General features: G+C 38.0%; 1 protein-coding gene across 7 annotated transcripts in view; it reads right to left on the bottom strand.

Moving 5' to 3' along the window:
- The window catches only part of FER (FER tyrosine kinase), a 183,342-nt gene that overhangs the window by 144,836 nt on the left and 24,044 nt on the right, over nucleotides 1-14,462 (bottom strand). For 6 of the 7 annotated variants that reach the window (XM_086630057.1, XM_086630054.1, XM_086630055.1 and 3 more), the window contains 2 exons: nucleotides 11,564-11,663; nucleotides 9,453-9,548 (listed from right to left, as the gene is read on the bottom strand). In XM_086630057.1, the coding sequence (XP_086486183.1) occupies nucleotides 9,453-9,548; nucleotides 11,564-11,663 (196 nt within the window). The remainder of the gene's footprint in view (nucleotides 1-9,452; nucleotides 9,549-11,563; nucleotides 11,664-14,462) is intronic. The other variant, XM_086630059.1, reaches the window with a different exon arrangement.

Here is a 14,462-nt window from a genome sequence, read left to right on the forward strand (position 1 = left end):
TGTTCTACATGTCAATTAGCACAGAGGAAAACATCCAATTTTCTTTATCTGTATAACGACTTTCATAAATAGATATAATTATAATTCTACTGCCATGAGTTCTTGACAAAACTTTTTAATGTTTATAGAAACTGACCCTGTATACAAGATGTCACACCATAAACAGTATTATGAAGCTTGAAAAATTCAAATATGAAAGCTGGACATCTGCAAAGAAAAGGCTGGCATTCTTTTTAAACATCCTAGACAGTTAAGTATTTCAATTTATAATAAAAACTCTTTAAGATTTTACTGCATATAGAACAGAGACATCCAGAAAAAAATGTTTTACAGTATTTTCTACTAAAAAGCCAGATTTGCTACTCCAAAGCTCTTACAACAGTCAGTATTAACCTCTGGTAGCTTAATATTCACCTAGAATGGAAGAATAGAAACTGGATAGGACAACCGACTGAGGAAAACTTCAGCTCATAATGTTTACTTCATCTTTTTTTTAAATAAGTATCCATGTGCAGCGCAAATGCCTCAAAGAAACTAACTTTCAGAAAATAAATATTGCAAATACAGAAAATTTTTATACATATTTTGGTTTAAAAAGAAATAATTATACTGAAGGGCTCAGGCTTTTAATCCCTTACAACTTTTTCCAGTTGGTCAAAAATTATAAGTCAAGGCTGACATTCCCTTATATGTTCACTACTTTTAGTTATCATCAATTTCAATAAAATTTAACACTTGTGAGGTCTTCAAATTTGCACATTCACAGTTGTTTTTACTCAAACAGCAAAATCCTGACTCTGGAATACAGCATAAAGCACCCACTAATATCTGCAGGACAAGAATCCACTTCCTAGAAGTTACCTGCAGTGTGACATTTAAGACTCAACTCAAGACTTGGTACAAGCTTAGCTGCTCAGATTTCAAATCCAGCTTCACGATAGCACAGGATAAACTAATGACTGAGGCTTACACCTAATGTTGTTTCTGCAACAGAAAATCCCAATTAAGATGCTTTAGTTACAGCCCTTCGCCTAAATCTTATGGGCAAATAAACGGTCAAAAGAGAAAATTATTTTTCTTGACAGATCTATTCCTTTCAAAGACAAACAGCACAGAGTGAAAATCTCAGGTTTGACTAACATGAAATACAAAGCTTTCTCTTCAAAATCAAAAGCTCAAACAGAAATACTTGGGACAGAAAAACATAAGAAATTCTTTCTTTACGTCTATATTGTAGGTCAGCTGTTAGCAGCTGCTAGTGAAAAAGCTCAACACTATACTACAATAGATACACACTACCATAAGCCCTGAACTTCTGTTTCATTGCAAATGCAATATATCAGCCTTTCAGCTCGGACAAAACCCTCTATCAATGACATCTCACTCTACAGAAAGATTACATTTTTTTACTCTCAGTGTTGCTTTGCAACAATAGTAAGAAAAACTGTCAAGTAGACCTCCTGGAAGTATCAGTTATTAAGCTATCTGTTGTTAAGTTTGTTTTGTCTCTATTTGATTTGTTTCCTTGGGACCTTTGAGGACAGGAAAGGAGCAAAATATTTTAAAGAATAAAAAGCTGAGAAGACACAGAAAGATAAAAACCTGTCAATGTCAAGTATTAATACTTGAGACACTGTTTCAAATTTTCGGATCTTTAAGTGTTTGCTCTTAACAGACAATAAATTTCATAACTACTTTTTGAGGAGGCATAATTGAAATGCTAAATAGTTTGTGAAAACAACAAATCTGTCAGAGCTAAGTAAATTTTGGAAAGCCTACAATTAGAAAGAATTGCTTGTCCAGTTTTCGTAAATCTCAGAAAAAGTCTGTCTGGAGTCCAATGTTATGGTATTTCAAGAAGGGCTGCCCCTTGCCTCTCACTCTTGGGAACTTTAGTGATACCGACAGGTATGACCTACAGCCATTCAGAAGTGATGACAAAGTGTTCATAAAAGATGCAATGGAGATGATTGTAAAGGCTTAGCTTGCAATTGATGAATTAACTTAAATTGATGATTTATAGCTCCTGGCATTGAAACATGAAAATGCTGTCCTATGAAGAAACACTAATGAAGATATTGTCCATCTGACAAAGGAGAAAATTTTATTACACAAGTCCAGTTTTTGATGGACACGACACCAGAGGGTTATACACCTCCAATAGAAACACAGTAAGAAGCCTTAAATATTCTAGAACTGTGGAGACAGAAAAGCAGCAGAATTACAGGACAAACGAAATGAAAATTAGAAGGGCATCTGAAGATCTGCACATTAGTAATAGGGAGGAAGAAAATCTTGACACATAAATAAAACTATGACTAACAATCCCAGAGAAACTCGGAGGACAAGAACGTATGTCAAGAATTCACATCACCACCTGTTAGCTGTTTTCTGTTCTGTGTTCAGAAGCACAGAAAGCAAATCCACCTATGTTTCTGGGTCTGGGTAAATATAGGGAAAAATAGCAAAGGCAATGTTATAATAAATGTGGACACCAATGACACCGCCAGGGGAAACCTGGACAGTACCAAAAGTGACTACAGAGCTCTGGGGGAAAGTATGAGGGCCCAGGTGGCATCCTCCTCAGCCCTGCCATTGAGGGGAAAGGGTACGAGCAGGGCACTGACAATACAGGTCAGTAAGTAGCTGGTGGAAGCTGGTGGAAGCTGGTGTTGACGACAGGGTTTTGGGTTCTACAACTATTGGACCCTGTTTTCAGACCACCACCTGCTTGGGAGATGGGAAGCACCTTACTACGCTGTTTTGACTGATAGGATGGCTAACCTCATTAGGAGGGCTTCAAACCAGCAATGACAACGGAGCAAGAGAGTGACCTGCAGTCCTGAGGGAGCAAAGGACAAGACTGCTGAGCAACAGGCATGGGGCAGTGTGATGAGAAGGGATGACAAAGTCAACAAAATGGGGCTTGGATGGGTCACCTCCAGGACCTGCACATGGACAAGGAGGCTCCTACCAGGCACCACTGTGGAAAAATCCTCCCAAATCCTCTCCAGGAACTCAATATGCTGGGGTACCATACTTAAGTGCCTGCATGCTACTGTGTGCAGTGCAGGGATGAGTTAGAGATTTGTGTGCAGTTGCAGGGCTATGATCTTGTCGGGATCATGGAGGCGTGGTGGGAGGGCTCTCATGACTGAAGCGTTGCAATGGAGAGAGATACAGGCTTTTGGGGAAAGACAAGCTGAGAAGATAAGGAGGGGGAGTTTCCCTCAATGTGAGAGAGCAGCTGGAGGGCATGGAACTCTGCCTGGGGATGGAAGAGGTGCCAACGGAGATCCTACAGGTTAGGATTAAAGAGAGGACAGGCAAGGTCCTAGGGAAAGCCAAGAAGCCTGGCTTCAGAGCTGTAATTTTCTGCATTAAAATCTCACTATGGTATCACACCATTTAATTTCACAAAATTTTTAAATGGAAAAAAAGAGAGGACTATCAGGGCTTTTGTCTTTTTTTCCTTTGGGTTTTTTTGTTTTTTTTTTTGAATGAAGCAACAATCCTTCTTTGAGAAAATATGCAAATCTTCAGTATATAGTAATGTTTCAGACAGAAAAAAATATTTCTTCCTTGATTTGCTTTAGAAACTTTAATTTTTGTAAATATCAGCAGTAAAGTATAAACCTGTCAACGCATATAGCAATCTATTAGACATTTCCCAATGTTTATTATAGCAGTTTTTAAAATAATTTCCCAGAACTGCATTTATCTTTTCATCTACACATTTTTCCGCATTTTCAATAACAGAGGTGGTTTCTGAATATTGTGCTGTCTCTACATTTGTTTATCAATAACAAACCTCCCATATAGTCACTTCCTTATTTATTTCAATTCCGGTGATGCACATTTTCACAGAGCATTATTTCATTGTGCCTAGAAAACAATATTCCTTTACATTATTTGTTTGCATTATTCTACTGAACACATTCTTTATACTCATGGATAAGATGATCAAGGCTTTCAAATAGATCTTCTTCTAACATCATTTTTTTTTTAAAGTAATAAAATATTTTTACACTAAAGAATCCTAAAGCTTGATTTAACTCTGCTTCGGCAGACTGATAAGTGGAAGGAATACTAGTGGGACCTCAGCCAGACCTTTCTCTTAAGCAAATTTCAGTAAGGACTAAGCACTTCTTAAACTAAAGCAAATCATTTGAAAACCTAGATAAGACAGAAAATAAGACTAACCTCACAGTGACACATCAAGCCAATATTCAGGCCAATTGATTCCCAATACTGAAGAATATGTTACACAATTAACAGTGAATTCTCTAGAAAACTTTGTTGCCCCCTGCTTTTCAAAAGCAACCCTTTAATTTCTCCATTTCTTCTATTAAGCATTTCCTCATAGCTTGTTTGATTTCTCAAGTCCTCACCACTGAATAGGAAAGATACAGCTTATAGAACTTGCTCTATAATTGATTATTCTGTATTACCCATTTAACTGATTTTGGAACCTGCCTGATCCAAGTTATCTGCTTAAACTCAGTATTTCATATAACGCTAGGCACATCTAAACACCACAGGTGATTATGAGAATTATTTCCTCCTATGATCATTCTTATTGATCTCAAGGAAACCACCAGTGACACGACTTTTGAAGCCTTCTATTTCCAATGCTGAGCCTGGCTTCAGTTCCCTAAGGATGGAATGGAACGGAATGGAATATTTCAGTTGGAAGGGACCTACAATCATCGTCTAGTTCAACTTCCTGACCACTTCACAGCTGACCAAAATTTACACTATGTTAGTAAGGGTATTGCCCAAATGCCTCTTAAACACTGACAGGCTTCGGGCATCAACCAGCTCTCTAGGAAGCCTGTTCCAGAGTTTGACCACCCTCTCCGTAAAGAAATGTTTCCTCATGTTCAGTCTGAACCCCTCCTGATGCAGCTTTGAGCCATTCCTACAAGTCCTGTTGCTGGATACCAGGGAGAACCTGGTTACTACCTCCCTCTCCACTTCTCTTCTCAGGAAGCTGTAGAAAGCAATGAGGTCACCCCTCAAACTCCTTTTCTCCAAACTAGACAAGCCCTAAGTCCTTAGCCACTCCCCACAGGACACGCCTTCCAGCCCTTCCACCAGGTAGGTTGCCTTCCTCCAGATGCATCCAAGGACCTCCACATCCCTCTTAAATTGTGGGGCACAGAACTGCACACAGCACTCCAGGTGGGGCCACACCAACACTAAATCCAGCAGGATTGTCACCTCCCTTGGCCGCTGGCTGTGCTGTGTTTGATGCACCCCAGGTTGCAGTTTGCCCTCCGAGCTGCCAGGGCACACTGCTGACTGTCTCTGAGCTGCTGGCAGCCGGCACCCCCAGGGCCCTTTCTGCAGGGCTGCTCTCCAGACACTCCTCGCCCAGGTTATACTTGTGCCCAGAAGTCAGGAGACTAAAAATAACTTACACCAACCTAAGAAGTACTACTTATGCAAACTGCAGCAACTGTACTAGGATGGCTTTGACAGTTAGCTCTCTCTCAGGAAGCAAACTCTGAAATTTCATGAGTGACCAGCCTTATCATCACTCTCCAAATAAAGAGATGCAAATGCAGCGCTCTTAATTAACATGGATTTCACAAGACCAAAATCACAAAGATAGACAGAAAGAAGATAAGATCTTGGCTTTTAATTTCTAAGGTCTTTTTGCTTCATGTCTTGCAAGAGGCTTATATGAATGTGTTTCTTTAACAAACAAAATCATCAACTCCCTCCTCCACTCAACCTATTTCTGAGAAGAGGGTAAGAAGTTTTTTCCCAAATTTTATTTAAAAATATTAATGACTGCAAATAACAATGAGTTTTCTGATGGCAAAAACTACTTGTACACACTCGCAGATTTCAAATTTAAATACCAAAGACTAAAACTTCTAAGTTAAGAGTTAATTCAGTAAAGTTACCTGCTTAATGTAAAGATAAACAAATAACAGTGTAAAAATAGCCTCTTGGCTCTGCACTACCCAGGGTTTCCTGCTCTAGAAGCTTTGTTTTACAAACAAGAAACAGCCCTAGCCCTTGCAAGCACTGGTAGAGTCTCTGAGTTGAAACGCTTACAATAGGGTACTAATCTGAAATCCATCCAGCCTGTTGACACCTATGAATAAGACAGACCAGTTAGCCAGCGTTACTTGTTTTGTCTTAACAATGTGAGAGTTTTGGTCAAAAATAAACTCAAAAAATACCCTACTAGGAGTTTCCCTGATCTCAGCAACTACCAAAGGCAACACATGCCACCAGGAAATGTAGTAGCATAACCACTATTTTACAGGCATTTCAGAATGAATGCACCAGCCACCTAAAACGAAAGTATTTTCTGTTCATTCAGCTACTACGAAGAATAGTAGGACAACAATTAGATTTAACAAAAGCTTTTTCAACAGCTTTCTTATTTATCACAGATATAGCTTATGCTGTCGGGCAACTTCAGTTCGTACCACAGAAGTCATACCAATTCTGAAGTATTAACTCACAAGAGTCGTAGGGATCAGAAAGCATTCTTCCAGCAGATGCAATGTTGTATAATGTGCTAGGTGTATTATTAATATTTATAGTCTTCTCTAAATCACAACATTGTCAGGGAACACAAGCCAACCTAGCGAAATCTGGTACAATTTTTTTTTTATGCTGCTATAGCATAAATGTGCTCCTAAAGCTAGACTGGCTCTATTCCAACTTACAATATTAACTGATACAAGAGCAAGTATTTCACGTTCACACCAAAATCAGCTATAAAAACTGATGCTAAGTTGTTAAGAATTAATACTTTCCAAATTTCTTTTCAAAATGTAAGGAAAAGAGCAAATTATTGTTTGGGATTTCATGTACTCATCATTTCCTTATTTAAGCTTTTTTTTTATATATAGCAATAAGTCGCATTTAAACAAATAAATCAAGGATGAAATCATTAGAAACCCCTACAGACACACTCTTGAACTACACTTAATAAAGACGCACAATTCTGCAGAAACAAAAATAATTGTGAAAATAGCAAACTTACAGGAAGCAGTTACTGATCCAATCAATTGAGATTCAAACTGTAATGAGATATCATACTTGATACTGCAACTGTTCTACAGCTTCCATTTTGTGTTCTTTACCCATTATTTATGAAACTTTTTTAGAAGCTTTCTGATTTCTTTAACGAAACACTATCATTTGGCATGAATTTTGTATTGATGTGTTTTCCTGCAGCAGCAACATCAACATGCCATACTCTATCTACGTTGTTACTGAGCATCACTGATGACAGCACAGAGGCTGTAGGCTCAGAGTTGTACATCATCTGTGAGTGTTATTTTGGATCACCGCCATAAGAAGTTCACACCATTTTTTCTCAGCATCACACATCCAAAAGATTTCAGAGAGCTGTCCATTTCACTATGGAAAAACATAGTTTTTGTTTTATATTTTGCTCCAATGACCACAGCATGCCCTATGACCCCAGAATGTTCTAATGCTCCAATTCTGCAAAGTAACATGCTGTGCATTTCCAGTACATACTTGGGCTTTTTCACAATGCTTTCCAACCCAGAAAAGACTATTGGAATCAATCTGTCCATAGTCCCAGTTGCTAAAGTATGCCTCATTAAGAGAGGCACTGGACTAGTTTAGCTTGCTGACTTTACCCCCTTCCAGCTTGCTTTCTCTCACCATACATTCAAAAAAACATAAGAATTAAGGACTGAAATAAAAGCAAAAAACTATCAACTAAGTAACACCCATCAGACTGCCTTACACCTGGGGTCTTCATGCCCAAGAACAACCAACCAGGCTGCATTTGTGAATGCTGTGTTAATCACTGGTCCAGAAATGAGCAGCAAAGTGTAACTAAACAGGGTAAGCATGCAGACACTGGTGGCCACAACAGGGCAGTGAAATCCAGCCTGAGGACTGAGTGGCAGTCAAGACTCAAGTGGTGCACTCTCTGCTATGCAACCGTCCCACTGCTTCCCTGATGCCTAAGCAGCAACAGTGCTTACCAGAGGGTACCCCAGAACAGCTCCTGAGCCAACATGTTAGACACTTTCATCTTTCTCTAGATCTGGAGAGCACAATGCCTTCTGTAAGGCAATTCTGTAAACTAATTCAAGTTTACCCGAGAATACTTTGTGACTGCAGAAAACCAAAACCAACTACTACTACAGAAGATTACTTTCCACTGTTTATAACTTTTCCAGGCTTTACTCTTTTCACTTAATATCCTCTACTATGTGTGTTTAGCCCAGAATTTAATACAACTTTTAACATCTCAACCAGAAAGCAGGTAAACAATTCTCCTCCCAAAATCTAGAGAACTACTTAAACCACTTACACCTCTTGTACCCCAGCGACATGGACAGTGGGATTGGGTGCACCCTAAGCAAGTTTGCTGACAATACCAAGCTCTGTCGTGTGGTCAACACACTGGAGGGAAGGGAAGCCTTGACAGGCTGGAGAGGTGAGTCTGTGCAAACCTCATGAAGTTCAACAAGGCCAAGTGCAAGGTCCTGCACGTGGGTCAGGGCAATGCCAGGCACAAACACAGGCTGGTGGAAAATGGATTGAGAGCAGCCCTGAGGAGAAGGACTTGGGGATGATGCCTGATGAAAAGCTCAACATGAGCCAGCAATACGCACTTGCAGCCCAGAAAGCCAATCGTGTCCTGGGCTGCATCAAAAGAAGCGTGGCCAGCAGGTCAATGGAGGCGATTCTGCCCCTCTACTCTGCTCTTGTGAGACCCCCACCTGGAATACTGCATTCAGCTCTGGAGTCTCCAATGGAAGAAGGACAGCGACCTGTTGGAGTAGGTCCAGTGGAGGGCCACAAAGATGATGCGAGGGCTGGAGCACCTCTACTATGAAGACAGGCTGAGAGAGTTGGGGCTGTTCAGCCTCAAGAAGAGAAGGCTCTGGGGGGACCTTTCAGCAGTCTTCCAGTACCTAAAGGGGCCTACAAGGAAGCTGGAGAGGGACTTTTTGCAGGGGCATGTCATGATAGGACAAGGGACAACGGCTTTTAACTTAAAGAGGGGAGATTTAGATTAGATATAAGGAAGAAATTTTTCACTCAGAGGGTGGTGAGGCACTGGAACAGGTTGCCCAGAGAAGCTGTGGAGGCCCCATCCCTGGAAGTGTTCAAGGCCAGGCTGGATGAGGCTTTGAGCAACCTGATCTAGTGGAAGCTGTCCCTGCCCATGGTAGGGAAGTTGCAACTAGATGATCTTTAAAGTCCCTTCCAAACCAAACCATTCTATGATTCTTTCACTAGCAGCTCCAGTAAACTTACTCTCTGACAGATGGCTTTGTTATTCTAAAACAAAAAAAAAGTCACTAAATTTTAAAATCACTATACTTGCCGAACAGAGAAATTTTTAAATCTAGCCTTTGTGTGGCTTGCACTCTTTTCATGTTGACCAGCTTGCACACATACTGCACAAATTTACAGCTAATTCAGCATACCCAAGGTCCAAGACAAAGGAGTAGTTCTCCCCTTCAGCTTCAGATCGGCAGGACCAGGCACTGTGATGGAGACTTGGTTTGCCAGAGAAACAGAATCTGTTGAGAATGGCATTTTACAAAACTCAACCTGGACTAGTACTTTTAACATACTTCTTGCAAAAGCTGGTGTCTGAAGATTTTCATTTTTTTGTTTTACAAAATCTTTTTCATTTTATTTCCGATACTTGGTTACGTCCTCCCACTGTTCTGGTAAGCACTGTTCCTTCCCTTGTTTTCCATAGTTCCTGAAATCCTGAAAAGCTGAACCAGTTTGTATATTAACAAAAGTCATATTTCCTAATAGCACATAATTTGAATAAGCACTAGTCACTGAGATAATGCCTGGAATAACGAAGCATTACTATTTTAAGATTTTCCTAACTTGTTCATTTCGCAAACCAATTTAACAACTTAGGGGCTCAGAAACCATCAGAACATACCATGGTTTAAGAAAATTCAAACAGCTCAGTTGACCTGCAGTTGACATACAACTGTAGCAGTTTACCAACTATACAAATATTTGTAAACAAGAACATAGCCTGGGGTACAAAAGGGAAGAAGCAATTCTGCAATTTTTGAAAGAAAAACTAGCAACACTTTTCTGGAAGTCAGTGTTTGTTAAAATAGAATTACACTAAGATGTTAAGGAAAGTGAAATTAAATATGGATTGTAATAAGACAAATACTAAATTGAAGCCTAAAAGAGTCGGTCAAGGAAAACCACAGGAGAAGTAAGTGTCTTAAAAACAGCTTGTATTTGCTGTCTATCTAAGGAAACATGAATTCATTAAACCAGAACCACATCAAAACATCACAGCTGCTGACAGCCAAAACATTCTTTGATTTCAGTGGGAAAGTCTGGTGCTTCAGGAATGGAGAACGATCAGAGCTATAACAGGAAGATGAGATCAAAGGAACATACTAAGATCACAGCACCCTATTATATTTTCCATGTTACATACTGTATGTTCCCAATGTTAAGTAGTTACTTGGAGATAAACCAAGTAACAAAATAAAAGTTATATGCAGAAAATAGGTAGGGAATCAGGTGAAACAAACAACTTAATACATATTTACATTTTTAAGTGAATATAACATCAGTGAAAGAAAAAAAAAGCTGAAGCTAAACAGTTCTAAGTATAACTTCTCTTATCCCATGTTTTTTTGTCATTATATTTCCATGTCAGCTACCGCTCCAAATTTTAGACAAATTTAGAAAGAAACATTCTTTCTCTCAACACTGATAGCTACTATATTGCACTGTGAATTATACTACAACAGAACCAAGGACAATAACTGTCATTTTAGGCAGTCATACAAAAACTTGAAGATGGATCTTGGAATTATATTTATATACTGCCAACCGATTAATTTTCTTGCCATCCAATTTTTTAAGAAAAAAATCTTAGAAAGGCACATAAGAATAATTACTAGATAATATAATTGCTATATCAGATATAATAATTAGATAATAATTATTAATACATCATAGAACAAATGCTCTCATTTATCTAATCACCAGCACAATTAACAGGAATCAAAATCCATGTAGTTTGGACGCATCATTCCCCAAAAACCTTTAAAATATTTCAGTGTGCAAATTAATTCTTTTCCTCTTCTCCTTACGGTTGACAAAGCTCAGATCCAGTGTACAAACTGTTAAGAACTAATGTTGATGCCGCTGCAGCAACCGTAACAGGTCACAGGATGCAAATAAGCTGCAGCTACAACATGAATAGGAGTTGCAACCTAACTCCACTATTAACCACTATTAACACTATTAACAGCTCATTTCAGCAATTTTACATTCCAAATACATTCACTGAAGGAATAACAGAAGAACTAAAAACGATTACCAGTTATATTAAAAGCAGGGCTATCGTTTATTTTTTTATTTTTAAAAACAGACCCACCAAGTACACGTGATGACAATTAGTCTGTCTTACTGAAGATACTAAATGAGCTTTTATATCGTAATCGAGTTGCTCAAAATAAAAACATTACCCTGTTCCACTGTTTTAGCACTTCTCTGAAAAAGGCACTAAGATGAAATTAACAAAAGTCAGTCATACCTTTAGCCACAGCTTCTTTATACTTTTCTTTGGCAGAATTTACTTCTTTTATTAGTTGTCTATAGCTAGATTTTAGTTTCTCTAGTTCTGTCTTTGTGACCTTTAAGAAAAAAGAAATACAAAAAGTATTAAAATACTTATCTTCAACATATAACAAAAACTTCATAGCATTACTGAAAGAGAATTAACAGGGTTTATTTCCCAAAATAGGGATGTTACCACTTTCCATTGGCTTGAGTTAATCTTAATAGGATATCGCATGGCGTAACAAAATTAAAATCAAGAAATGCATGGAAAGTAAGAGGGCTGAAACAGATATCCCCATCCACATCAGTGTAATGAAAAATATGTTTAAGAAATCGAGCTTATCATAAACAATATTCCATTTCAATGACAAGGAAAAAAGCATCAAAAATATGTTTATCTAATCTTACTAGATGAAAGAGTTCTACATATAAGAAGGAATTCCTTTAGCATCCAAAAAAGAAGGCAAGATAGAAAAATTTTTAGATATTTCTGTTCATACAAATGACTTAGAAACAGCAACTGTGCGTGAACCAACCTATGTGTTGTAAGACTCGAATCCCTAAAAATTAAAATAAACCAAAACAATCCAAACAAAAAAAGAAAAAACACCAAAAAGCAAATTACAGTGGAACACCGCACTGAAGAATCTTTTTGCAGTGGGAAAAACTCCACTGAACATGACATTTTCAGTCAAAAAATTAAAATAAAGTTGTCTCTTCTATCCCAAACTTTCATTCACTGTGTAACAAAACTAGTGCACTGTTCAGAAATAATCACAACTCATGAACTTACAAACAAAAGCTAATAACAAACCAGCCACTACAATCCCCAAAAGGTGGCATATATAGTAAAGTAAAAACTCTGACAAAAAGAAAAATACACTTACAATGGGAAATCATGGAAGAAGAATTTAGTGTAATGAGGAGCTCCCCTCACGAAATGTGCAGAAAAGAAAGATCTTTCTACAGAAAAAGCTTCTCTTGCAGCTGGCACGAAGAAGTCTGGAGTTCATAATCCTCCTTTTTTCATCAGGCAAGGCTCAGATAGCACGACTTTCACCCTCAAGAACAACATCTGGAAACTTAACAGTATTCCGCAAAGAGCCAGCAAGGTGCTATCTACAGTTTCTATTTCTGGAGCAATTGTGCAAAGATTTAATTTAAAGGCAGGAATTTTTCTCCACATCAATCCCATATTCTCATCTCATATTTCTACACACTGTAAATTACACTCAGAACTGTTGTTATTATAGACTAACAGAGGTGGCACAGGATAAAATAACTTTATGACAAACTTGTATTACAAAGACGCCTCAAAAAATGGAGAAAAAGATGAAATTAGGAAGCAGCAAACACAGTTAAGACATAAATAACAAAGAACTGCTTCTCTTACAGAAAACTGGAAAATAAAAGGTAGGTCACTAGTATCAAGAAACCTTTGTAATAATTGTGAAATATATTTTGCTGATTCTTAGACTGTGTTCTTTCAACAGGCAAAAACAAAACCGAGAGCACCTTTATCCCCAGATAAAGGAGCTAAGATGGTCAAGGATTATCTTAAACCCAGCTTTTATGTCAAAAAGTCTTGCCCCTCTAACTAGCATAGTACTCTACTTTTTCCCCTCAAATTTCACAAAGAGAGAAAAAATATCCAGTATCTTTACGGGAATTGGAATAAATCTACAAGATACGAGTTTTACTGTATTTGTGTAAAAGACATGCTATATCACTGCCCATAAGAATTTTCCTAAAAAGATTCCTCATCGTAGAGGTGTCTAGAATAAGAAAGGATGATACACATGCATATGACCTACAGGAAAACACATTTTTTTTGACAGTGTATCCTAAAGATTACAAACTGCATGGACACTGATCTTGACCAGATTCGGGTAATGTCCTGGGAAAGTATTTTGCTTCTCTTTGTGCAACAGAAGCAGAAATAATACCACAGAACATGAGAAGCATTTTGAATTTCTGGGAACCATTCTGTAAGTGCCCCAGTGACACAAAACCTTTGAACAAACAATGTCAGCTAACAATGAAAGAGCATATCATATTTAACCAGAACGCTATTCAAAGGCTTCTTAGGAAAAATCAGGAAGGGGAAAAAAAACAAACAACAATGCAAGCTTATTCATCAGGATGCAAAATATTCGCAGCATGGTCATGAAGCCCATAATTAATTAAAATCAATATAGTTGGTAATTAATCATTTGGGGAGTGCTCAATGTCTACTATATTTTGGTGGAAAAGCCTTATTTTAAAAGACAGTTTTATTAGAGATTTTATTACAGTTAAATTATTAATAGAAAGAAACAGGTTTTGCACTGTCTGTTTTAAAAGTATAACTGAACTTCCAGCAGTCTTGTTTCATCTAGTCGCTCTCTCTCTCTTACATTTCTTTGTTTCTTTTTTCAATTCTCTAAATATTTAACATCTATTGTTTCTAATGTATGCTAACAGTTTTTCCTCTTCTTCAATCCTGACTATTCTCAGATGCACCAATCCATGAGTGGCTATGAGTGATTATTTGGCTTAGAAATTTTATCAGGTAAGACAGCCTACTGACCACGCATCAAAACAGATGTACTCCCCATAGTCAACACCTAGGGAACATGCCAAGATCCCAGCATATAATGGAAGCAGTCCTATTAAGTGCCAACATACTTAACACGTTTAGTACTAGTTTAAAGTTCTTCACATGACCGGCCCAAGAATCTTTTACTCATCAGTCCATGACATTTGTACAGTACTGCTCAGATGTTATATTTTAATTGCACTACTGTGAAGCTCAAATTTTCTGCTGGAAGAAAGAAGAAACAGTGCTTTTCCTTCTCTCAGTAGACCTTTCAGACTATCAATCTGATTTTTGA

Source organism: Tauraco erythrolophus, chromosome Z, assembly GCF_009769465.1.
Source record: "Tauraco erythrolophus isolate bTauEry1 chromosome Z, bTauEry1.pri, whole genome shotgun sequence".
Classification (NCBI taxonomy): Eukaryota; Metazoa; Chordata; class Aves; order Musophagiformes; family Musophagidae; genus Tauraco; species Tauraco erythrolophus.